The sequence below is a fragment of the Gouania willdenowi genome, chromosome 17 (genome assembly GCF_900634775.1).
Source record: "Gouania willdenowi chromosome 17, fGouWil2.1, whole genome shotgun sequence".
NCBI lineage: Eukaryota > Metazoa > Chordata > Actinopteri > Blenniiformes > Gobiesocidae > Gouania > Gouania willdenowi.
This window is the reverse complement of record NC_041060.1, coordinates 16,486,221-16,513,993: the sequence shown is the minus strand read 5'-3', so window position 1 is coordinate 16,513,993 and position 27,773 is coordinate 16,486,221. Positions and strand designations below refer to the sequence as shown.

Here is a 27,773-nt window from a genome sequence, read left to right as displayed (position 1 = left end):
GCTGACTGACTGACATGAAGGCCCGTATGTGACACAGTGTCTCCAACCCTCTTTGTTTTCAGTGCACAGAGTTTTAAAAAACAACTAAAGTAATAAGGTTACATTTGTTTTGTGCATAAAAATACCAGTAAAAGGTAAAAAAAAAAAAAGGTTTCACATAGCATTTCATGACAAGAAGACATTTTCTAATTTAATATTGAAAAAAACAGGTATTGGTCCCGTTAAATCCATATACAAGACCGCTTGTCTGTTGACTTCCTTCATAGGTGGCTGAGATGAGTTGGTTATTACCAAATAGAATGTTAAGTTGTTAAATTCTTGTAGGCATTTTCCTGCATGATTAAATCAGTAACTTCTGTTATTATTTATCAATCTGCTGATTTAGTCAACACCTCACAGCCATTAAGCCACACAGTGGCTGTACCCCGCTGTGCTGCTGCATGTGCATAAAACCAATAGGACAATAACATTATAGTTTGTTAAAAGACATTCTCACTTGTGTAATACAACTCCATTAAAAAAAACTCTTTCTGGTTGGATTAAAAAAATACATACGTAATATGTAATAATTATAACCTCCTTCTATCACTTTTGTCCTTTTTTCTGTACCTAATTCACAAACAAGTCATGTGGTGAGTTGTACAGTTTAAAGTGTTGATTTAAACAAAACTCTAAATTAAGCGAGTTGATTTCAGCCTGGCTACATGCACGCTCCTTTTGACAGAGATGGAGATTACAGCGTCAGACCAATCACAATCACTGATAAACTGTGGAGAGCAATTTACGTCACAATTGAGGAATAATTTTTTAAAATATGAATAATTTAAATCTATAATTCAGACCAAAGACAACACTGTTGCTGCATTAAAAGCAGCAAGTAATTAATGCAGGGATTGATAAGTGTTTATGCGTAAATTAGTTTATAAGCAAACACTATGAATAGTTTCACTTTCACTTTTCCCTTGTCTGTGACTCTGATGCTGCGTTCATACAGATCAGCATAAATCATAACGTGGAATATATGTATATTTTATATTATCTTACAGGACTGAGGTTCTTTGCATCACCCCAGAATACATGAATGAATAAATGAATTAATGAATTTGTTGGTTTGAAAGCGCCCGATGCACGCAGGCCTTATCAGCTGACTTGTTTTACTTTATCAGTCCATCAGATAAAAATCTCTATATTTCCGATAGGATGTCATCAGTTAATGAAAGGATTGCATCGATGTCTAAATATTATCTCTCTCCTGTCAGCGTCACATCAGATCCACACAGCGACGTGTTCACAGTGATCCTCCTTTTATTGGACAGGTCGCTTTCCAAGAGAACTGATTGGTCAGGAGGCGGGACTTTCATACTCGCTGAGATTTTATCCAGAACAAAACCTGGTCCCGACCAGGTTTGTCGTTCAGCTTAAGTTACCAAGGTGATTTAGTTCCGTAAAACATTAGCCAACTTCGTAGTCCAGAACACACTGATTAAATTCCGGAAGTTCGCAGGATAAGAGGAAATCTAGCTTCGTAGTACAGCCCCTAGATGTCAACCAAAGGGACAACAGATAAATCTAAATAGCCTAAATATAAATTGAAATTATTGATTTGTAAAACTAGTAGTTTAATGAGAGGAGTTTGTAATTACAGTCTTGATTTGAGATGCAATCATTGATGTAATGTTATTTATTATCATAATTGCTTTAAAATTGTTACATTATATACATGGAGTCTCGAAGGCTTTAGTGTCGTTGGAATTTGTTTTAAGGCTTAATCAACTATCTACTAGTAGACTATTTAGCACAATATACTGTTCTTCACTTCAAAAAATAAATACATTTAAAAAAAAATAGTGTTCTTCACTTTGAACGAAGGTAAACTTTCAAGCCCCAACTGCAGCCATTGCCTCCCAAATAATCTTGAAAAATAACACAATTTAAAATGCTTGAAGTAACAGGGAACAAGTAACATCATATTTCAAAATGAATCAAAAATCAAATCTAAATTAAACTAATTACCTGCATAAAAAAACACATTTAAAAGTGCAGTTGTCAAAAATACTGGAAATAACCAATCATTGTTTGCAATCTATGATAATAATAATTAAAAAAAAAGATTAAGAAAACAAAAAAGGACACTATTTTTTGAAATCAGCAAGCTTGTTTATTGTTCCGCTCCACTTCACATGCCTATGTAAATCATTATTTTTACTCTTTAGTTCCATGTTACAGTTTGTTCCCGGACACATACTGTATCTAATGCAGTCTAATTATTTAATGCTTTTAAGAAGATTGGCATGAAATTGAAAATGCCCTCCTGTTTATCGCTCCCCACCTGTCATACCTATGTTCCCCCCCGGGGGAGGGGCGGGGGTGCCAAAAAGGCACAAAAACCTTGGCCACCTCATACAATTGCATGTCACCACATTATAATTTAATTCCGCGTCACTCTTACTCCATCATCATACTAATAATGCACCAGTCGTAGGCCTACTCTGTACCAGCAGGGTGAGTAAAGTCCACACCTGTCCCATCACTCGCTCCCTCCCACATCCAGTCTCTTCCCTCCCCTTCTTTTGTGCCTTTGCTCTTTTCACACATGCTCCCTCTATAGCTCACCCACACCTCACTGATAAACAGCTTGATGAGACGAAAGCAGACCCTTCCTACTAAGAACATGAAACAGCAACATTAGAAGCTAAAAGAAAGGGATTACAGCTTTGGAAAGACCATGAGGAACTTCTTTCAATCTAATCATCTCATTTCATACCAACAAATGGGTAAGTTGATCCTTTTTAAATGGTACCTGTGTTTGTGTTCTATGGGATAAAACCACAAAAGATATGATGCTACAATAGAATTTATTCAATATTTTGGCATTTATTGCTAAACAATTGAATATTACTGCCTAACTGCAGCTCTAATACATTGTCTATTCTTCGTCACTGCCACCAACTCCTGCTCAAAGGCTTAGTTGACTCATCTTAGCCTAAACAACCCGAAGTCACTGGAAAACAATGTGTGTGAAGGAGATATACGAGGCTTTGTTATGCTTCTTATCTAACCTGAAGATGGATCTTCACAGTTTGTCGCCAAAGGAGAAGAGCAGGAGGAGACCAGATGACAAAGGCTGCAGCTGCCTTTTCTTCTACAAAAGCAGAAAAAATGACATAATGGCTGTCAAGCTCAGGTAACTTCACTCGGACACTGATACTCTTGAAACTAAACCAACTATTGAGTAGTGCTCACACGATTTGTGCCTCTGTGAGAGTGAGAAATCCAAGTCAGGTCAAAGTCTGTGAATCTGACATTTTATAACAAAAACAACAATTTAAGATATCAAAAATAACCTTATAATAACTTAGTTATCCTGTTAATGTTGTTAACACTTTCATCAAAAGAGCAAATTCATGGATGACGACAAATGATTTTGATCTATTTGTATGGTACCCGTACCTGGACAGAACTCTTCCTTTTGTTTAGAGAGATATTCAGCAGGTTTATTATGAAAGCCTGAGTAAAAAGAAGAAATGCAGAAATATTAAAAAATACTTTTATTTCCTTTTGATTTACACAAGCTTTACTGATCATACATGATCTGTAAAACTATGATGATCAGTGGATGTACGTGTATTTGGTATCAAACTTAAGTTTGAATATCAAGTTTGATAAACAAAATGAATGGGATGAAAGCTGTTAAACACTAACGTACTCCTAGTCTTTATGATTTATATCGAACAGCATTAAAAGATTTGACCAATCCCAGATATTTCAGACACTAATAAATACAAACACTTTCAGAGGATCTTCTTGTTATCCTAATACGCCTGTTTCTTTCGTGCAACCAAGAACTGGGATGTATTTGTAGTTTTAATAAAGTTTGAAGTTTTCTTGAATAGATATCATTTGATACTCCTTTACAGCTGCCTTAGAGTTATGCAAGAGCATTTTGGCATAAAAAGAGCTGCTGCTGCTGCTGCTCTTTAGCCAGCTTCTCGTTTAATGGTATTTTGATGGCCATGAAATTGATCTGACAAACCCACCTTTGTTTTATGATCCCTGTGTTGTCCATGTCTGTAGGGAGCTGGTGCTATAAATAAATCATACTCATGACCTGAAAACACACCACAAAATCTACTTCGAGCATCAATCAAATGTATGATTCTTTGTTCATGAAGCTTTTAAAAGATATTTTTTTCTTATAGACTAGAACCAAGACCTTCCACCCGCGACTGCCCCTGACTTTTCTGAAGATACAGAACTTAGCTCATTGGTGAGCATTTAGCTATCTGAAATTGTTCACAGTGGCTAAGTTCAGTGTCTGACATGAAAGAATTAACCTCTGCATACCGGAGGGTTTTGGCCATCCCCAAACAGAGAGCTGAGCGAAGAAGGATGCACGAGACGGAGAGCACCTGTACAGTAAAACACAGAGGAATGCTGTAAATGTCTCTGCATGTCCTGGCAATCATAGCGTTCTGTGATTTATGAGTGTTGTAAGAAGAAAATGGGAATATAATGGATGACAGGAGGTCCACTTAGTGTTATTTGTGAAGCATGACACTCACTCAGTTCTACAGATCCTTTAGCACTTAAATATACTGATGACATCAAACACATAGAAGCTAAAAGTGTGAATTTAAAGGATATACCAAAGATCTACAGTTTCGTATGTGGGTGGTGTACTCACGTGCCTACTGAACTGGATTCAGTGTGTCTTTGCAGAACTGGCTCAGTTCAGCAGGAACAAGAGTGACAGCCAATGAGACATGATCGAGATTATCATTCATCAAGGATGTCATCAAGTATGAGGAGGTTGTGATACGTGTGTGTGTGTGTGTGTGTGTGTGTGTGTGTGTGTGTGTGTGTGTGTGTGGTGGGGTTGTGGATGGATGCGTGTCCTAATGGCTGTCTGGGTGAATCTTGCTGCCTGTGCTTTAAGTGATTATCAGAAGCAGATGATTTGTGCTGAGTAACACTTTACCTGGCCTCTCGTCATCCCTCACACGATAATAGGCTGTCAGTGTGTCTGTGAGGATCAGAACGGAATTTAACTGACTCAACAGTCCCCAATGTTTTATTATATACATGAGCAGCATGAATCATAAGCAAGGCTGATTAGAGTGAAGAACTGTCATGATTTTAGAAGTACTCAGTTATTGATCTGAACAATCATATTACATCCATACGCAGAGTTTGCAAGGGGCAGAGGCAGCATTGCCCCCCCCTCCGTGTCGTGTAAGTTTTCAGTGTAATAGACCAAAACTTTTGAGACCTTAGGTTGGTTCTTTTTCTGTTGCGCAATTCTTCTCTACAATGTAAATGGTGAAGCGACACTGCACCCAGCAGTGCATGTATGGTACTGCATCAAAAATTAAGAAGAAAGCGGCCACCGGCTTGATTTTATCATGAATTTGCATTAAATGACGCATCGACACAAATTTTTTGAATCAACATCATCAATTATGTTACTAATCATTTGGGCACTATTGTATATGTTACACACATTGTGGTTGGTGCAAATTTTGAGACGGTTTATATATTTAATAATATTTTTCATTTTGCCCCCCCCCCCCAGCAAACGGCACCTATGATTACACCTGTCATCTTCCTGTGAACTCATTCATTATAAAATCTGCAGGAATATACAGTATAAGAAATTCTATAAACCTGACATGTTTATAATAAAATGATTTCATTTAAATTCATTTCACATTAAAGTTTTGCACATTGGTGAACATTAAAAAATGGACAGGGAAAGACATAAGATTGTAAGCTATTGTTACTAATAATAATCATTCATTTATCATCATTGGAACTGATACACTATAATCAGGGAGTAAAGGTGGGACAATATATCGTGCAAGAAAATGTAACAATATTAAAACGTCACAAGATGTATCGTCAAAGGTATGAGTGGTGTTGCTGGGGAGGCAGGTCAGATGCAAAACAAAATCACATTATCTACTACAACCAATATCGTTATGGTTTGTTCAGTTGACAACGTCAAACGTAAGTATGTTAGTGCTGGCTTGTTCAGACTTAAAGTCAAATAAAACCATGTTTTTTCTTTTCCAACTGCAATTCTTTTGGTCTTTCTTCTTTTCGAAAAATATCATATCGTTATTGCAAGTCCATTATCATTGATCATATCGTCAGAAGTCAGATCGTAGACGTCCATGGCTAGCCCGAAGACTCATAGAAAGTGTTGGACAGCTGCAGCCTTGGCCAACAACGTTAGCATTAGGAACACTTCTGTCACTAACCAATTAGTGACAGAAAAAAACTCTCTATTTACAGGTTTTTTTCGATTGCTAACAAGCATTGGTCCAAACGGAAGCCACATGTTCAAAACACAACCTGCAAAACAGAAGCCCGTGTGGACTAAACTGTGAATCACTTTTCATTGCTTTCACACAAAAGGCATTCAGTGACCACAATCACCAAAATTCATGAACTCTTGTTCACCACCTGCAAAACACGGCACTTTTACAGCACATTTTTGAAATGCTAACACACATTGCTTACAGCCTGGCCAGAGAAGACGTAAGATGTGACGTGGATTGAATTTGTATTCTGCCCTGGAATTCTGAGGTTCTGCTTTTTTCTGCTTAGAATAATGTTTATATTTTGTGTAAGGTACTGAAGTACTTGAGCAAAAGCACAAATGTTCTTACTGTAAATTGATTCAATCGTCTTGTTGCAGTATATCACAGCATATACAATAACTTAGAACCATCAAAGTGCAAAGTTCTTATTTTATAATAAAATACTGATTTACCTGACAAGAATCATTCAAGATTGAAATATAAGATGTATTTCATGTAATGCTCTTTGTTTTTAGTATTTTGTAGTTCAGTGTGCTCAGAGTGACACTGTGTGTTTCTATTGTGAGTTCATTTGCTCGTGTGTGGTTGAATGAGCTTCTTTTGAGGCGTGTATGAAGTGTTTAGTTGGTGAGAAACACTTTTGGGAATGAGAGTAAATGTTGAGCTGAGATGCTGATGGAAATGATGACGATGTTAAGAGTTTTAAACATTGACTTCGGTTTAGACCAATACTTGTTAGCAATCAAAAAAAAACTGTAATTAACTTCAGTTAAATACATTTTGACATTGCACTTGATTGTTGGGTACATGTGAAACGTAATTTTGTTGCATAAAAATGACCAATAAAACTATCTCTCTAGTCACATGTTGTCTGCCAACACAGACAGTGTGTGTGTGTGCGTGTGCGCGTGTTTCAGATGAGTGGGATTTTCTCTACAAACAGACGAGATCAGCATGTGAGGAAATGAAGACACATCAGCATTTACTATCCCAAACCTGATCCCTAGAGCCAAGTCCACATGAGCCCCCCATACCAGAGTGGTCCTACAAGCTAGATCCCACAACCTTTTTCCAAAATTTCAGATTTCAAGAGCAAGTCCCCATAAGCCGGGTACCAACAAACAGATGCCATGAACCAGGTCCTCATAAACCAGGTCATACAAACCGTACAAGCTGGAAGTCAACAAGCAGGGCCCAAAAGGCCAGGTTCCAAATAGGGGTCCCACGAGCACAGTCTAATTAAACCAAGTCCCTCAAACTGAATCCCCTTGGTGGAATGCTTTCATCCTTGTGTGACAAACCAGGTGTGAAAATATATATATATATATATATATATATATATATATATATATATATATATATATATATATATTAATTGTCAAACTATATTATTTATTTGTACCAAAACAGGCATTTTTTAAAAAAGGGCGATCAATCTTTTTGGATCCGACAAACTACACCAAACTACTCTGATAATATACAAAATTAACCTATGGATTTAACTTTCCTCCAGGTAATGAAAAAGGTTTTGGAGGACAATAGGGGTTGGAAATTAACAGTTGGTCTGTAGTTACAGACTGGTATTGTTCAAGTGCAAAATTATAACGACTTTTTTGTTAAATCAATACATCTAGAATAGAACATCAAACTCAAATTATGTATTAATAGCCTACAGTAATGCATTATTAATGTTTCCCTAGAGAAATGTAAAATTGTGGAAGAAATGAGTGTGTCCGTCCACTGATCGTCAGTTTCCTGCATCAGGTAGAACAATGGCTCTCAACCTTTTTGGGGTCCTGGACCCCCTGTATATTTTAGATTGACCCTGAGGATTCCCCTTCCCCACCTAATATAAGTGGTAGGGTTCAATTTGATAGAAACTGCATTTTAGATTGCATTATGGCATTAATTAACTCTTTAAAGCAAATAAAAGCTTTCAGCGGAAACTTCTAGAACAAAAAAATATAATTTTGCAGCTGCTTCTTGGGATATTGTAACACAACAGCATATTATACAGCATGTACTAAACATTATGTAACAAAATAGATAAAGTAACTTTCAGATATAGTAACAAAGTTCTCAGTCACATTTGAATAAAAAAATCCTATTTATACAAATGTCATAGGATCTTTTTTTTAAAAGATATTTTATTTTCACTAGAGGTGGGACTCGATTAAAAAAAGACAAACACAAAACATTTGTAGTTTTTTTTTAACTTTGTCCAGTGTCCAGCACATCTGCCTATCACGAGAGCAACAGGGGGTTGAAATCCAGATGGAAATGTATCTAAACATATTATTGTATTTTATTATCATAAGAATACAAATATATGAACTATATTAAATGTGCATTGCTGAAATCATTAAATATAACGGAAATACCGAAGAATATAACAAATTGTCATCTTAAAGGCACACCACGGACCTTTTGACCTAAAGAGTTGACCCATATGAGTTATTTTAAATGATTCCTCAGGCCAATATACAGAGATTGACAGTATCAATGCTCCGAGCGGGGATTCCCTCTTGAAATACCGACCATGTAAGTTTGGAGAGATGGACTGTCTTTAGCCAGGTCATGTGACCTGAAAAATGCCTGGAGAACGTTTCACTTCATGGCAGTCTCGTAACCACAAACTCAGATATACATAGTTCCCATGTGACGTCACAACATATGGGCATTTCCCAAACCGTAGTTCATTTAAACGTGGATTCTTAAGTAAGGGAAGTCGGCAAGTTGGATCCATAACTTTGCGATAAGGAATTTCTCTAAAGGCTGGGTCGGTCAGGCTGGGGTGCGAAGCGGGGCTCGGCTCGTGCCGCGGTTAGAGTCCATGGGCCCGTCCGCTCCGACCCCAGGCAAATGGGGGCCGACAATGGTGGCGAGGCCAGGGAGTGGGGGGAGCGCCACCGATGTGGGGGCCGAGAAGCCGGGCCTCCAATAGCGGGGAGAGGAGGGCCCGACCGACCCAGCCCTTGGAGCCAATCCTTATCCCGAAGTTACAGGTCAACTACTGTCTGCATACACAAACAAAAGACAAGGGAGGCTGGCCCGACTGTTGATTTTTGCGACAGTGCTGTGGCACTTGTGGCCACTATGGGCCCTTGCGTAAAAGATACCAGTCGAGCGCCCCTAGTGGCCAAAAGTTACACAGTGTGCCTTTATGTATAACAATGCACAGCAAATACTCTTGTTTGTTTGTTTCTTGGTTATTGGCATATTGCAGCCAATTTAAAAAGGTGCATAACGCCATCTACTGTACTCGAGTGTGTGCATCATCAACAGAATGATGTCATGGGTAACCATGACATCATTCTGTCAAGAGAATCATTCTCTTTCTTCCCAACAGAATGATGTCATGGGTAACCATGACATCATTCTGTCAAGAGAATCATTCTCTTTCTTCCCAACAGAATGATGTCATGGGTAACCATGACATCATTCTAAAACTGCAATATAAAATCTCCGAGGTTCTAAGGTTCTCTGGCCAGTCGGTCTGAAAGCGTCTCGTTTGTTTTTGAACCCTGGTCATAGTTACAGTCCTCAGAACTATCAGCAGCTATGTCTTCCGAAAACTTGCACAACCAGATGAAGATGAAGTTCTCCTCAGACAAGGAGTACCCAGACCTCAGCAAGCACAACAACCATATGGCCAAAGTGTTGACCCAGGCCATGTATGAGAAGCTGAGGAGCAAACAGACACCGAGCGGATTTACTCTGGATGATGTTATCCAGACTGGAGTGGATAACCCAGGTCATCCCTTCATCATGACCGTGGGCTGCGTGGCTGGAGACGAGGAGACATACGAGGTGTTCAAGGAGCTGCTAGACCCAGTGATCGAGGACAGACATGGAGGCTACAAACCCTCAGACAAGCACAAGACCGATCTGAACTCTGACAACCTTAAGGGCGGTGATGACCTCGACCCAAAGTATGTGCTAAGTACCAGAGTCCGAACAGGGCGCAGCGTGCGCGGCTTCTGTCTGCCTCCACACTGCAGCCGAGGGGAGAGACGTGCCGTGGAGGAGCTCTCCATTGAAGCTCTGGCCTCTCTGTCTGGAGACCTGAAGGGGAAGTACTACGCTCTGAAGGACATGACAGAAGCTGAGCAGCAGCAGCTCATTGATGACCACTTCCTGTTTGATAAGCCCGTGTCCCCTCTGCTGCTGTCTGCAGGAATGGGTCGTGACTGGCCCGATGCACGCGGCATCTGGCACAACGACAACAAGACCTTCCTGGTGTGGGTGAATGAGGAGGATCACCTACGTGTCATCTCCATGGAGAAAGGAGGGAACATGAAGGAGGTGTTCAAACGCTTCTGCAACGGACTCACCAAGATCGAGGAGCTGTTCAAGGAGCGCAAACACCCCTTCATGTGGAACGAACACCTGGGATACGTCCTCACTTGTCCCTCCAACCTGGGCACCGGTCTCAGAGCCGGCGTGCATGTCAAGCTCCCCAAAATTAGCAAAAATGAAGAGTTCGAGGACATCCTCAAGAAGCTGCGGCTCCAGAAAAGAGGAACTGGTGGTGTTGACACCGCTGCAGAGGGCGGAATCTTTGACATCTCCAATGCCGACCGACTAGGCTTCTCTGAAGTGGAGCTGGTGCAGATGGTGGTGGATGGTGTGAAGCTGCTGGTGGAGATGGAGAAGAGGCTGGAGAAAAACAAGTCCTTCAAGGACCTGATACCCGCTCAGAAGTAAATCCCTCCTGAAGTAACCCCCCCCCCCACTCACCCCCTCGCCACCTCGCCCTAAGTGATGGGGGGGGTTAACTGTACTTAAATTACAATTAATGTCGTGGTTAGCACGCCTGCCTTACAGCAAGGAGAACATTGGTCAAGCTCTGGAGTGGACATCTCTAACGTGTACCGGCTAGGCTTCTCTGAAGTGGAGCTGGTGCACCGAGAAGTAAATCCGTCCTGAAGTGCAACACAATTCCATAAAGACACCCCCCCCACCCTAATTGATTGGGTGGGGGGGGGCTCAATGTGAGTAGGTTATGATAGGGGGGGATATTTCGGGGTGACAACATATTGCAGAAGTGTAGATGTACTTAATTTGATGTAGTGGTTAGTAAGCCTGCCTCACAGCAAGGAGGTCATGGGTCAAGCTCGAGGGATGGACATTTAGGGGTTTACATGTATTGCCCATGCTTGTGTTAGTTTTCTTTGTGATCCTCTGAACATCCAAAAACGTTTATGTTAGGTTAAGTATAGACACTTGTAAAATGTCGAAGTGATAGCTGATCTAAAAAATTTTTTTTAAAAAGCTATGGGGTGGCATGGCAGTTTTCATGCTCTCCCCCTGCTTGAGTGGGTTTACTCCAGGTTCTTTGGTTTCGTCCTACTAGCTATAGCATGAATAATCAGAAGTTTGGCCTCAACAGAAGTTGTGAAGCATAATATTGTAAAAGGTGGGAAGTGGTGATCTCACAACAAACACATCAGATGAGTAATGAAAGGTATCTGTGTTTTAGTCTAATGGCATTACAATTACTAATGTACAAACAAATTACATTTACTCTTGTTACTGTAATTGAGTAGCTTTTTGCGTACTATTTTTTTGAGAACTTTTTAAAATCTGTAATTTTACTTTTACTTAAGTACATTTTGAGAAATGTAAAAAGCTCACAGAACAATACCTTAAAAAGTGGATTTTAAACCTACGTCTGCGGTCGGGAGGAGCAGTCTGCTGATGCCCGTGTCTGTAGCGATCACTTGATCATAGGTAAGTTTTTGTGGCTGTGTTTATATAGCATTAGGTTGTGTGCGACTCAGAGCTGAGCGTTTTTGTGCCTCCCAAAGTTTTCTTAATGCCCTCCCATTTCATACTGCCTGGCGCCGACTCTGGTCTCCCGTGCGCCTCGTCCTCCAGCAGTGCCTGATAAGCCACTGTGCGTCTTTACGCATTGTGTGCACATTTCTTTTTATAACAGCTACAAGTGTTGTAGCCAATTAATCAGCAGTTTTGTGCAATGATCATGTGATTTTAATTACAATTATTATTATTAATATAAAACTGTTTTTTTAGGCCCGCGCACGTCACCCTGGGGCGTCAGTATCATTTCCTTCGGCTCATTTCACCTAGAATGTGTTGTAGACTTTATATAACATACTGTACGCATTTCTGGCTTTCAGAGGTGATTTATTGGATGCTCTGACACATTAGATGTATTGACACAAGCACTTACCTCATCGAATTGACATCCTTGACATTTATTTATTTTTTATTTATTCAGGTTAGCCACACCATGTCTTGTTCTCAGCATGTTATTTTGAAATGATGTTCTCTAATCAAATATATTAATGAAAAAAGAACCTAGTTTGATTTGTATACATGTCTTTTCATTTTTTTATTGCATGGGAGAAATGCAATCTGCCCCCGCCCCAAAAAAGTAACTAAGTAACATTTACTCTGAGTACAAAAACAAGAATTATACAAAAATACACATGAATCCAAAAAAACATACATTACAAAAAATTTAAATAAAAAAACAGCAAACATTTATGCACAAAAAGACAACAGAAAGATACACAAATACACTTGACTCCAAAAAACATACGTTGCAGAAAAATACACTATACAAAAAAGTGATTATGAAGTCATGCACATGTCCCATAGAATTAAACCAGGAAAATTGCACCCACATTTTGCACCCGCAAACATACCCCTTATGCTCCCACATGAATACATACTTCCGACGGGCACTGTAATAGTCTACCTATAAAAGCAAGGAACGTCTGTGTGGATGCGTGGGTCCTTCGTCTCATGACTGTGGACGGTGGCTGTGCTGACGGTCGTTAGACGACCTGATCACAAACTATCTGGTTATTCAGACAGAGGAATGTAACGTTTTGTGAGAGGATGGGTCCTCTAAGATTATTGTTCTGCGCAACGGTGAGTGTTTCTTCTTATATTCTTCTATGGACTAAGAAAGATGCTAGCAGCTACAATGTAAACAAACACACACACACGACTGATGCGCGTGCGTGCGTGCATTACATCGGGATGTACATCGTGAACGCACACAGAGCCGTTGAGAGAGAGTTGCAACTTTGGTGTTGCAAAACTTCTATTTTTCGTGGTACTTTCGGGTCTCTCTCTCTTTTTTTAATTTCTCAACAACACACACACACAGTATTATCTCTATCTAATCGCACTGCTCCCGTATTATTGTTATTGCTATTCTTATATTATTCTTTTTTTTGTATTACTCTTTATCTTATATCTACTGGTATTCTCATTGTATTATTATTGCTATTACCTTATTATTTTATGTTGTTATTGTTTTTATTGTATTATAGTTACTGGATTTTCATTATATTATTTTATATAATTTCACTACTATTGTATTAAAGTTATTGCTATTCTTATAATTACCATTATACTCTTTTTCATTATTAATATTTTTTTTTATAGTTACTGGTATTCTCATTGTATTATTATTATTGCTATTACCTTATTATTTTATGTTATGGTTTTTATTGTATTATAGTTACTGGATTTTCATTATATTATTTTGTTATTGTATAATTTCACTACTATTGTATTAAAGTTATTGCTATTCTTATAATTACCATTATATTCTTTTTCAGTATTAATATTTTTTTATTATAGTTACTGGTGTTCTCATAGTATTATTAGCATTGCTATATTATCATTATATTACCTTATAATTATTATTATTATATCCCTAACAACAGATTTATTATTATCAGGGCTCTACACAAACTTATTCAATGGTGGCACGGTGGCACTGATGTGACAAACTTTCTCTGTTAGTTGAGGATTGTACAGCATAGCCATACATGCTGATGAATAGTTGACTTAACTGGCGTACCGTAGTTACCGTGTCTCTCGAGATGACTGGCGCACGCACGCACGCACGCACGCACGCACACACACACACACACACACACACACACACACACACACACAGTACACAAAATGACAACAGAAATGCATAAAAATATACAAAAAGGCTCCAAAAACACACAAAATTCCTCCAAAAAACATACATTACAGAAAAATACACCAAACAACAACAAAAATATGAAAATGACTCAAAATACACAAAACAAATACACAAAATGACAACAATGCACAAAACTACACCAAAAAAGATACAAAAATACACAAAATGATTCCAGAATCACTACAATGGCAACAAAAAAAACTATAATTATACAAAAAATGCACAAAAAGACAACAGAAAGATACAAAAATACACATAATGACTCCAAAAACACACATTACAGAAAAATGCAAGTATAGTTTCAAAGCAAGGTACATTTATTTGTATAGCGCATTTCATACACAAGGTTACTTAGTGTGCTTGACATGATCAAAAAGTGGACCAGAAAACATTCAGCAGCTTAAAAATCAATAAGAATATTAGCAGCAAAAACATTCAAAATCAGCAGCAAAAACATTTAAAATCAGCAGTAAATACATTTAAAATCAGCAACAAGCACATTCCATCAACAAAAACATGACCAAAAATCTCCCTCTCAGTCATACGCAGTAGAGAAAAGGAGTGCCACCAGTTTTGCTGTGAACTCTGGTCTCCACTATCTGACCTGTGTCCATAGATCTGAGAGACCTGCTGTGTTCATACCTGACTAACATGTCACTGATGTATTCTGGCCCAAACCCATTCACAGATTTATACACCAGCAGCAGAACTTTAAAGTCTATTCTGAGGCTGACTGGGAGCCAGTGTAAAGACTTCAACATTTGAGTGATGTGTTCTGACCTCTTTGTTCTGGTTAAGACCTGAGCAGCAGCGTTCTGAACCAGCTGTAGCTGTTTGATGCTCTTTTGGGGGATTCCTGTCAGAAGACCATTACAATAGTCCAGTCTGCTGGAGATAAAAGCAGGGACCAATTTCTCCTGATCTTTCTGAGTCATTAAACCTTTCTCTCTGGAGATGTTCTTGAGGTGGTAGAAGGCTGTTTTTGGGGATAGATTTGATCTGACTGCTGAATGTAAGAGCTGAGTCATACAGAACATCAAGGATTCAGACTTAGTCTTTAGCTTTTAAAGATAGAGACTCAAGATACTCACTGGCAGTAGTCTTATTTTCCTTGTTACCAACACAATCACCTCCATCTTGCCATGATTTAGTTGAAGGAAGTTTTCACTCATCCAGCAGTTTACCTTTTCTAAGCAGTCACACAGCACCTCAATGTGACCATAGTCATCTAGTTTCAGTGATAAATATAGTTGTGTGTCATCTGTGTAGCTCTGATAATCAACCTTACATTTCTGTAAAATTTGTCCTAAGGAAATATATAAAAGCTAAACAGAAGGGGTCCAAGAACAGAGCCCTGAGGAATCCCACAGGACATTGATAATCTGTCAGATTCTAAATTTCCTATGTTTACAAAATAACTTTACTCCTTCAAGTAGGACTTAAACCATTGCATTACTTTTCCATTTAGTCCAACCCATGTTTGCAATCTGTGCAACAAAATGTTATGGTCCACAGTGTCAAATGCAGCACTTAGATCCAATAGAAGGAGAAGAGATATGTTTACATTGATCACTTTGATTAAAAAAAAAAAAAAAAAAAACTGTTTGAGAATGTGGTGAGAATGAAAGCCTGACTGAAATTTATCAAATATTTTGTTGAAGGTTGAAAATTTACTTAAATTGTTGAAGACCACCTTTTCAATTATCTTGGCCATGAATGGAAGGTTGCTGATTGGTCTATATTTAGCCAGTATAAAGGTTTCACAGCAGCTACTTTCAGGGATTTTGGTACAGTGCCAGACTGGAATGAACAGTTAATTATCTGACACAAATCAGTCACAATTTACTTTACAACAGTTAAAGAAGTTTAATAGTGTTGTGTCAAGGCAATGGATTGATGGATTTAGCTGCTGAACAGTTTCCTCTATTGTTTCCTTTTGTCGTGTGCCATTGGCTCATTCGCCTGTAAGCTATGATGACGCCCCAAAGCATTATGGTACCTGTAGTTTACTCTAAAACTGTCTGCTACAACCAACACAAAAGTAAATTTCAAGCACAATGGCTCGTCATTTTATATTGTGACATAACCACTCCAATATTGAGGCATTTGTAATACTGTGGTATTGTGATATTGTCAATACCGTGACATTCCTAATAGAAAGTGTTGGACAGCTGCAGCGTGGGCCAACAACATTAGCATTAGGAACACTTCTGTCACTAACCAATCAATTAGTCAAATGTTGTCTGCCAACACAGAGAAGTTGGTCAATCAAAAAGCGTTCTGACTTTTTTTGGTGACAATGATTTCTAGAATAGTTCAATGATAAATAGTGCTGCATGACTAATTAATGACTCATCTTTAATCTATAATGTGATTGTTAATCACCCTGATTAATGCACATTAATGCTTATGCTACTGCTAACGATCAGGTGAGTGGGATTTTCTATACAAGCAGAGAGAGATCAGCAGGTGAGGAAATTAAGTCACTTCAGAGTTTACTTTCACAAATGGCATCCCAAGAGCCAAGTCCACATGAGCCCTCCATACCAGAATGGTCCTACAAGCCAGATCCCATCACCCTATTTCTATAATTAAGATTTCAAGTCCCCACAAGCCAGGTCCCAACTGCACCAACAACCTGATGCCATGAACTGGGTACTCATAAACCAGGTCACACAAACCGTACAAGCTGGAAGTCCACAAACAGGATCCAAAAAGCCAAGTCCCAAATAAGGGTCTCACGAGCAGAGTCTTATTAAAACAAGTCGCACAAACTGAATGCCCTTGGTGGAATGCTTTGCGTGACAAACCAGTGTGAATATACATACATATTGCATGTAAATATTAATTGTATGCATATTATGTATTTGTTTATTTGTACCCAGTAGACAATAAAGCTTAACATTAAAAAACATCAAAAAAATCAAATCAAATTGTGTGTCCTATCTGATTGCTCGTACTCTCCTCCTCTTTTATCTGGCCCTGCTTTCTAACTTTGTCCATTCTATACAAAATGAATGGTATGAACTTAAAGCTTTCTTTGTTGTAGGTGTGGATAAATTTTAATTGTTCTTCTTTTAAAATGAATAGCCAATATTCTCTACAAACGCAGGCAGCTGGCACCTGGTTTGTTTTGACCCCTGGTAGTATTAGAAGTCCTCAGAACTGTCAGCAGCCATTCCTTTTGGTAACACGCACAACAAGATGAAGATGAAGTTCCCCTCGGACAAGGTGTACCCGGATCTCAGCAAGCACAACAACCATATGGCCAAAGTGCTGACCCCGGCCATGTACGAGGAGCTGAGGAGCAAACAGACGCCGAGCGGATTTACTCTGAATGATGTTATCCAGACCGGAGTGGATAACCCAGGTCATCCCTTCATCATGACCGTGGGCTGCGTGGCTGGAGACGATATATATATATATATATAAAAAATAAATAAATAAAAAAGAAATGATAAGAAATATATATATATATATATTTGTTATCATTTCTTTTTTATTTATTTATTTTTTTGTGGCAGAAACTGGCTTAATAAATAATTTTTTTTTTTTAATTTCTTTTATTATATTTTTTCCCCTTTGTCAGCACATGCTGTCAAAGGTCTACACTGTAAGAAGTGCAATCTTTTTAAGACAGCAATGCATGTTTTGTTATTGCAATAAATAAATGAATTTGATTTATTGCATAAATGTAAACCATCACCAGCCCTCTCTAAGGAAGGGTAATAATAATGACAGAGTTTTTTCGTGTTTTTCTTTTTCTTTTTTTTTTTTTACTGGAGGAAATGGGTTTCCATCGTCCAACGTTAGAAAGTATTTTAATTTATTTGTTAAGTTGCTTCATACCTGTTGTAGTACCACTGCTTCCCACTGAGTGGCGCAATTAAACCGCAGCTCACCTGCAGCGTTTAATTTAATCAATTATAACTTTCACGTTTTATTGAGTTTTCTCTCAGTCTGCTCGGGATTCACGTCTCTTCATACGTGTTGCTACTTAGCAGCAAACTTCCCAGCTGGCTTGAATGGCTCATGTTCTGTGTATTGGGAAAATAAGTGTTTATTATTCCCACCTTCCGTCGACGGGTGTGTTACTGTCCGTGTGGAGAAATGTAGGAAGTGACTGAGCTGTTTCTCTGCGACAGGACGACGAGCTCCAGGCGATATCTCTTCTTTTTTTTTTACTATATTCTGGGAGTTTTGGACGACGGCTGTGGAGATATTGACATTTTTATAGAGAGCTCACCTGTGTTTACAGGTGTGCACAGTGTGTGTGTGGTTGTACTGAAGTTGTGTTGAAGATGACCTGGATTTGCAGAGATTTGCTTGTGAGTGTTTTTTTCTGAGAAGGTAAGATTTTTTTTCTTTAATACTTTAATCCGGTTTGTTCTGATTCCCGATGTGTTGAGTTAAACATGCCTAGGAATGTCAAACTGTTGTGTAGCAGCTAGTTTGATCCAATGTGGGCTGGACCAGAAAAGTCACCCCATATTTTTTTTGTCAATAGTTCTTTTAATATTAATCTTTCTTGTTCAATATTTTTTCCCGATATAGAATAACATTTCCTATCTATCTGTTTTCACCACTTTTTCTTTAAAAAAAAAAAATCTTTAAAAAGTAACTTTTTTTTGCATTTAAAGTCCTTATTGAGCAATTTATTAATGACAACAACCAATAGATTGAATTTAATTTATTGATTTGACAGGGACAATGCAGACAGACATAGTTACAGTAAAAAGATGCATAACAGAGTGTATAACTAATGCTAATTCTCAACCCCTGTCCCAGGTTGAGCTTTTCCCTAGATACAAAATATATAAAAGTAATCTTAAACACATGTTGGCTTATTAACAACAGTGATATAGAATCATCATCCAATAGATGAAACATTGTTAGAAATAAAATAAAGTTGTTTCTTTGTAAGTTTTTTTTTGTGTGTGTATTTTGGTATAGTTTTTTTTTATTTATTTTTTTTTATCGGGTTTTCACTTTTGTATTTGTTATAATAAAATTGGGAAGAAATAAAATAAAGTTGAACATAAACTGTATCCTGTGTAAGGCTGGGTAATGCTTCAGAAATCCCAAAATGATTCGATTCTCGATTTGGTTAAGGATATTTTGGTCACAGTACCAATTTTACTTTAATATGAAAGTTTTATTTATTTATTTATTAATTTATTTTTTAGCTCTATTGCTGTAAATAATAGAAAAATAACTAACTTGGTGCAGCAGAAAATATATTAATGTTTGCATGAAGAATTGAGCTCACAACACTGCGTTACACATGGTAGAAAAGCCATATTAAATGATCGATTCATGAATCACCATCGGGCCATTCAAAGGAAAATCGATTCAAATAAATTAATATATATTAAAAAAAAAAAAAATTTTTTTTTAGCCCAGCCCTCATTCTGTGCTATGAAATTGGCAATCAAAATTGGCAATCGATTCAAATAAATTAATATATACATTATTATTTTTTTTTTTTTTTAGCCCAGCCCTCATTCTGTGCTATGAAATTGGCATCACACACCTCCAGGATTTGTAGTTGGTGCCACGTTGATACTTTACATTCACTTGTAAAAGTTACAAAAACTTTAGGTCAATTTAGGTCAAATACTGCTGACACAGCAGCGACCGTGGAACAGTGATGGAGCAGGTTGTCCAACAACTGAAAACTTGTGGGTTTGAATCCCGCTGTATCCAAGTCATTGTTGTTGTGTTCTTGGGCAAGGCACTTTACCCACGTTGCCTTGTACGAATGGGTTTGAATTGGGCATATATGTGTTGTGGTGGTAGGCCCGAAATGGCACACTTCTGTCAGTATGCCACAGGGCAGCTGTGGCTACAATGTAGCTTAACACCACCGGTATGACTGATGTGAGTGACTGGTGTGAATGAATAATGGTTTCTGTGGATGTGCTTTTGAGTTTCCTTGAAAAAAATATAAATATAAATCTTAGCCATTATTATTATTATTATTATCTCAATGTGTGTTTTGTTGTCTTGATCGTGCCTTCCTTGCTGTCATGTTTGTTTTTGTTTTTTTTTCCAGTGGATGCTGGTGGAGATGTACGCTGAAGCTTTTCTCTAAGTGTCAGGATGAGCTTTACGGATGGAGACGCCCGTGTTGTTCAGATCTACCCCAGGGTGTCACAGGGCACCACCATCTACTGTCCCCTGCAGGTCAGCAGTGGGGACACTGCAGAGATGGTCATCAACAACGCTGTGGTCACATTGGGTCTGGACTCCAAAAACAAGTACAGCTTACTGGAGGTCAGGGAGGGCGGCGGAGCGGAGGAGTTGTTGGATGCTGATGAGTATCCCTTGGATCGGGTCCTGCTGTGGCCCCCAGAGGCACAGAAGTGGCATCTTCAAAAGCATGGTTACTACTTTATCCTGCAGCAGCATGTGAGCCAGGGGAGAAACTTGCTAGAAACCAGCCCTGAGGAGCACGATGACCTCTGCAGTCTTTCCTCTGTCACCGAGGAAAGTGTTTTGGAGGCTCTACGACAGCGATTCTATAAGCACAAAATCTACACTTATGCTGGCAACATTCTCATTGCTGTCAATCCAAATAAGCTCCTGCCCGTGTATTACAACCCCAAGTACATCAAAATGTACCAGAACCAACCAATGGGCAAACTGAGCCCTCACATTTTTGCGATAGCCGATGCAGCTTTTCGCGCCATGCTGACCCGGCAAACCAACCAGTGTATTGTGATCTCTGGTGAGAGCGGCTCAGGGAAGACTGAGAGCAGCAGTTATCTCATTCACTGCCTCACTGCACTCAGTCAGAAGACCTACTCCAGCAGAGTGGAGCGCACCATCCTCGGAGCTGGGCCGGTCTTAGAGGTAGGTTCATCATTAACATCAGAATCACACTTTAGAGAACAAGTGGGAGGACAATTCTGGCCCTTTAGGGCAGGAGTTCTCAACCTTGGGGTCGCGAGACACTGGAAGGGGGTCCCCAGATGCCATCAAGGAACAAAAATTTTTTTTGAACAATGTGAGACCATTTTTGCTTATTTTTACCCTTTTTCTGCAACTACACAAAACTCACCACATGTTAACCTATTTTCATCACTTTTTCTTGCCATATTTTTACTCCTTTTAATGCAATTTACTCCCATTTCTGCCAAATGTACATCAAATTTCTATGCCTTTTCTGCACATTTTTGGCACTTGTAATTAAACCCTTTCCACCACTTTTCCCACTTAATGTCACATATGTTGACCCAATATTGTCACTTTTAACCTCATTTCACCATATTTCATGTTCATTTTTGCCAATTTAACCACATTCACGATTTGTCATGCCCATTATTTGCCAGTTGAAACTAATTGTTTCAATATTGACACTTTGAACTCTTTACCACTTTTTCTGTACATTTGTGGCCACTCTAATTTGCAGCTTTTTCCACCATTTTTTGTCACTTTTATTTCTAATTAAAACAAGGATTTAATAATAATAATAATAATATTAATAATCATTTAATAATACACTTGCTGACTTCTTGGATGGGCCCCCAAAAGCTCCCCCCTTTATTCCCCCTTATAGATGGCCCTGTCACCACATGACTGTTCTTCAATGTTCATGTCTGTTTTCAAAAACCTTCAGGTACAGTGGGGGTCCCCTGTCTCTGACACTTTTTATTTTGGGGGTCATGGGCTGAAAAGGATGAGAACCACTGCTTTAGAGCATCAAATTCGGACCACAAGAGAGAATAAATGACTTAGAAAATGAATAAATTACCAGCTAAATCAGTAATCAGATATCTCAGCCCCTCACACTATTCCACACAAATTCCCTAAATTAAAAAACAAAAAGTAAGCGAAGCTCCTGCAGGTACTGATATCCATCACTTATTGCCTAAATATTGTCAGTGCCTTACGTACTATATATTTTCACTTATATGTGAAGTTATATCTTGGGCACATTAATGGTAAAATTGATCATTTTCCATGCCTAAAATCTGCAACCCACTTGAGAGCAAACTGGTACATATTTATCGCCTTAACTAAGTTGGACACCCCTGTTTTAAAGGAGTGGTTCTCAAGTGGTCTGACTGAGGCACTCATAATAAACAAAATTTAAACTGACATAGTAATGATTATCTCAGTAGGGTCACATGGAAAAAAAAAAAAATCAATACAAATAAATGACTATCGGTTAGAGGTACTCAAAAAGCTGCCTTTGAATAAAAAACCCAGTTGAATAACCTCAGCAGTCTAACTCAACATTATAGTGTGCTTTCCAAAAAAGGACTTTATCTCTTTCGAAACAAGAAAAAACATGGCGTTTTATTCGAAAAAATGACAGTATCCTTGCCACGTATTAAAGTGTGTCTGTGGAGCACTTAAAAAAAAAAAAAAGCCAGTTAACTCATTTAAGTTTTTCTTAAAACCAGTTACAAATCTGCAACTTTATCAATTACTCCACCAGAGCTGAGGCCTGTGATCAGATTTTGGATCCTTATAGTTGAGAACCTCCGCCTTAAGGGTTTCCCCTTGGGGGCTGGGTAACATGTGACTTAGTTCCCTTTACAGTATCAGTGTTTCTGCATTCTTAGATATAGAAATACTCTGCAAAGGTTAACTTTTACAAGGCTGTCTGAGAACATCTTTGAAGATAGCTTTTTTTTTGTTAGGACAATATTAGAACTTATTTTTACCTTCGCCATGGAGGTTATGTTTTCACCGGCATTTGTTTGTTTGTAACAGGATTGCATCAAAAGTATTTAAAGGATTTTGACTAAATTTTAACCAATGGTAGACCTTAGGTCATGGAAAATTACATTCAGTTTTGGAGGCGATCTGGATCAATATACTGATTCTTGATAAGTTTGAAAATTCTTAGATCCCTATCTGACATTATTTGAGAAATTTCAAAAATTAATATCTCGGTTCATAATTGACCGATTTGACTCCCTTGTGTCAGGTTGGTTTCTCAATTAGCTCACCAATTTTCATCAGGATTGGATCTAAATTAAGCATTTAATCGCTATTTTAAAAAAACGAAATGGATTGTTATTAATTAGGATAGCAATTTCTGAGTGATCAGTTCAAGTGAAATATAGAGTTTAGAGGCCAAGTCAACACATCACATTTCTAATAAACCTTATGTTCGGGTTAGGGTTGCAAAGGGGCGGGACATTTTTGGTAAATTGCCACAGAAATTTTAGCTCAGGAATTTTGGAAATATTCAAACAAACAAACATTTTATGGGATTTATTTATTGGAATTATATCCAAACATAAATATTATCATCCACACAAAATAATACAATTAAAAAACATAGCATATCAACTAGGGTTGCAAATTTCTAAAATGTTTTAAGTTGGCACATTTCCATGGAAATTAACAGGTAAAACACAGGCAATTTACAGAATTGAAGGTTGGCCCCCAACATGAATATTGAGTATAAAATATATTTAGCATCATTCAAACTATCAGCATTAGTTATTTAAAATTACTCCCAATTTCCGGTAATTCTAATACATTATTTCCGTGAATTTTTATATTATTGAATATTCCCAAGATTAAGTTCCAGTGTAAATTTACTTAGATATATAAGTTGTAGCTTATTGATATTATGGATAAGAGGACTAAAGTACTTACGTAATTTACTTATTAGTACTCTAGTAAATATAGAACAGACAGAAAACATGTTTGGGGGACAGGTTTGTAATAATACTCTGGAATTTTATAGAGCTATTCACTCTGTTTGGAATTCAGAAAACACTCTGGGTGTCCGCTGTACAGAGAAGCACACTTTAAATTCCTTGACTATAACTGCTGACTTTCTATGACCATCACATGCCAAAGAGTAGCCAGACACATTGATCTCTGCCTTTATTGATTTCTGATTCAGTCATTGGTTGCGCAAACGCGTTACGCGTGTAAAGCCCAGCTGACAGAAAAGCAGGTCAAACACCTCTTAGACGTTAAGGAACGGTTGTTATTGGCTCACTTTGTGATAGTGAGCCAGGAAACTATAAGACTTACTAATTGACTAAAGTAGGTTTATTTAAAGGCTATTTGCGGGATGATATATTTGTTCTGAATTCTTTAGAAACTGTCGATCAATTTTTCACTTGAGTTGTGCACGCTTTATCTTATCAATACACCAAATAACCTTTTACACCTACTTTGTTAACAATGTAACACATTAACTAATACCCGAGTGGCAAGCTAAGATTAGCTAAAAATAGTTTTGTTAATTCTTTGAACGATTCCAGAAAGTTTTTCCTTGTGATCCACACATCTATCATTCAGGTGTATTCAGGTGCAAGTGATTGTTTTTCTAAATCTTAAAAAGAAAAAAAGACTGTTGTGTTAATGTGCATGTTTTTAAAGCAATGGTGTGTTTCGTTAAGTACTTCTGTATTATTGTGTTGAAAGGACTGCAATTATTTTGCTGGTGTTGGATAATACAATACACTGCAGACTAATACTATATGATTGTTACAAGTATTTTGTCGGGTTTTAAACCTCTTCATTTCGAGTGCTTCTGTTTAAGTGGCTGGGCCTGATACCTTCCTTGTTCCTCATAGTTCTTGGATGTGTTCGTGTTCAATGGCTGTCTTGTCTTTTTGAAACATTAAGTATGTTGATGATATTCAGGTTTGTCGTAATGGTTTGCATATAAATTATGAGACAAGATGAAATAGTAATTAAAACCTAGAAGGTGATACAGTTTATTTGAATGACTAACTCAGGGCTTGAGCTATCGGAGGTTGATTTTGGTGAATATGAAACCCAGTGCTGTGCTCCACAGAGGGAATGTGCAGGGCGTTGTCTTTCAGGGAACACCAAAGAGGAACAGAAACAAGAACGTGTCTGAACAGGCTCAGCTAGGTTTTGAGAGTGAAAACCTTCTCGGCAAACTTTTCACTCACATTTTTTCTTCTTTTAAAACCCAGTCTCATACAGAAACTCTTCTTTTCCTTTATGTAATTTTAGCTGTAACGGGTACATTTGAGTTCTACTTAAACTGCTTCATCTTTCCTGAATTGGTTCTGTCAATGTTGCACTTTTTGTATCACTCTGAGATGTGGAAGAGATTGGAGTGAGATTTTTGTTCTCTACTACTAGCTTTTATTTATTTATTTTTTTAAATCTGAAGGTTTTGACGCTTATTTTTCCCTCAATTTTTACCATATGACTGCAAATAGAACAGACTTTATAAACAGTAAACTGTATGGGGCCAAATCAAGTGTGTGCGTGTGCGTGCGCGTGCGTGTGTGTGTGTGTGTGTGTGTGTGGATTTAAAACTTTCACTTTTAGAACTTTTACTTGTCAGTAAACCGGTTGGAAATAAAAGCTATCAACAAACCTGGTTAGCAGACTGAATGACTGGTGAGATCAAAGCAGTTCAATAGCTTTCAGAGGACTTTTTAATAACCTCAAACAGTTCATCAAAGCCTGCAGGGAAATGAGCTCGAACATTTGTATACAACTGCTTTAAGTCCATTAAGTAATTTCTCTACATTACTCTTTATTTTTAGAGCAAGCAGGGTTTTTTATTCACATTAGATTGATTTGGAATTTGGATGTGATATATATCTTCTTATCTAAGAAACTGTCCACTCTATTTACAAAAGTGTGCAAATATTCTCATGATTTAAATGCAGTCGGTTCAATGCTAGCTGTAGCCTGTTAGGACAGGACCCTCAACGAAGCAGTGGCTGGAATGATGATCAGCAGGTTTCAGAAGCGAGCATATTATGCTCTGAATGGCTTTAACTTTTCAATTGTTGAAGAATAAAGATGCTGATTTAGTTCTAGGGTTTCACCAGGAAAGAGTACTGTCGTGTAGATAACGACCTTTGGATACTGTTGACACAGTGTGTCATAAAAGAGTAGAGATTAGTCATCGGGGTGCACAAACATCAGTCCTTATGTAGTTTTACACCGTTTGAAGTTAGAAGATGTGAACACACAAACAAGAGTTAGTAAATCACAAATACCTGCATTGTGGGAACGTATTTTAAGAATTCAAACTATTGAATTGTAACCTACCAAAATTTCCATAATGACTCTAAAGGGGGAAATGGCAGCAGCTTTTTCATTTTATTTTGTTTTAGCAAAATTAAACCTCTGAGTTGCACACGAGTACACGAAAGAAAACAAGTGAGTTTGAGTAAGTGAGTAATCCCAGGATTTAAAGATTCATCTTATTTCCCTTCATCTTTAGAGTTTAGAGAAAGTGAAAGCCTCCTTGTTTATAGGGATGTGGTTAAAATACTACTTGTTCAGGAATCATTTGTTGGCAAACAATGTCAACACATTCTGAAAGTGCAAGCTTACGAGCACAAAAGTCCCTTCATTACAACAGGCAGTAAAACAAGTCAAACACAACTTGATGCCATAACTAACCGTTAAGTATGGTCGTATGAATTTTTGTAGCGTTTGAACAACTTGGAATTTAAAAAAATCTAAAATCCACAATTTAACACATCATTCAATTGACAATGCACATCCCACTGAATGGATGAGGACTACAGACTAACAATGGAACTGACTGTAGGGCGCTATTTTTTGTGTTGGCTGCGTGATGAGTACTTTTAGCCACATTACAGAGAGAAAAAGAGTGAGATCATCACACGCAGGCTTGTTATTGTCAGTCTCTTCGTGCATGTGGGTGTCGTAGGTATGTTGTTTATATATGACATGTAAACACACCTACGACACCCATATGCAGACAGAACGCGCCATGCACTCTCTGGGGTGTGCTCTCACCCACACACATTAGTACATTTTGTCACATGTGCAATGTGAATGACACAAATGTACAAAATTGTTACCAAACACATTAACACCTTATGAGTGACTCAGCCCTAATTGATTTTTGTATCTCTAAGTTATTATCACTTGTATTTACTATTTTAAAAGAATGTTGGGAAAAATAAACAATTTACTATTAAATGTTAACAAGAAAAATCATAATTGGTACTAAAAAGTTTCAGTACTCAATTTATTCTTATGTATACTTTTTAGTGTTAAAACAGGATTTTTAATTTTTTTTTAATATGTTAATACATTAATTTGCTGTGTCAAGAAAGCTTTTCCCTTCACTGAAAATATATTTGTTGGGTCATTTTATTCACTCTATCGTATATTTGAATGCAAGACACATTTTTGCTGTTTTTTTCTGTAAACGTCCCAACATTCCAATGCTAATTTAAAGCACCGCAATGTTTGTAACTTATGGTCATATGTTATATAATATTAATTTCCTTTATGTACCTTTCCAATGGTGTTGCCTTTGCTATCACTGTGTTTTTAATGCAGACGGGGGACCCAGACCCTGCTGTGTATAAGTTTGTGTGCCATTGACTACCTGTGAGAAAAGCATTTAAAAGCATTCCTTTGAGTTAAAAAGTTGTGTTCTTGGTGTTGTACACAGGCTTTTGGTAATGCCAAGACAGGAGAGAATAACAACTCGAGTCGTTTTGGGAAGTTTA

General features: G+C 37.8%; 2 protein-coding genes across 2 annotated transcripts in view; both read left to right on the top strand.

The window, feature by feature from the left end:
• Positions 1-9,846: 9,846 nt before the first annotated feature.
• Positions 9,847-11,030, top strand: LOC114479410 (creatine kinase B-type-like). Its single transcript, XM_028473073.1, has one exon. The coding sequence runs from the start codon at positions 9,885-9,887 to the stop codon at positions 11,028-11,030; it is 1,146 nt and encodes a 381-aa protein (XP_028328874.1). The 5' UTR covers positions 9,847-9,884.
• A 7,224-nt stretch (positions 11,031-18,254) lies between these two features.
• The window catches only part of LOC114479629 (unconventional myosin-IXb-like), a 19,714-nt gene continuing 10,195 nt past the window's right edge, over positions 18,255-27,773 (top strand). The window contains exons 1-3 of the mRNA XM_028473394.1: positions 18,255-18,654; positions 20,360-21,159; positions 27,716-27,768. Of these exons, the coding sequence (XP_028329195.1) occupies positions 20,407-21,159; positions 27,716-27,768 (806 nt within the window). The 5' untranslated portion in view covers positions 18,255-18,654; positions 20,360-20,406. The remainder of the gene's footprint in view (positions 18,655-20,359; positions 21,160-27,715; positions 27,769-27,773) is intronic.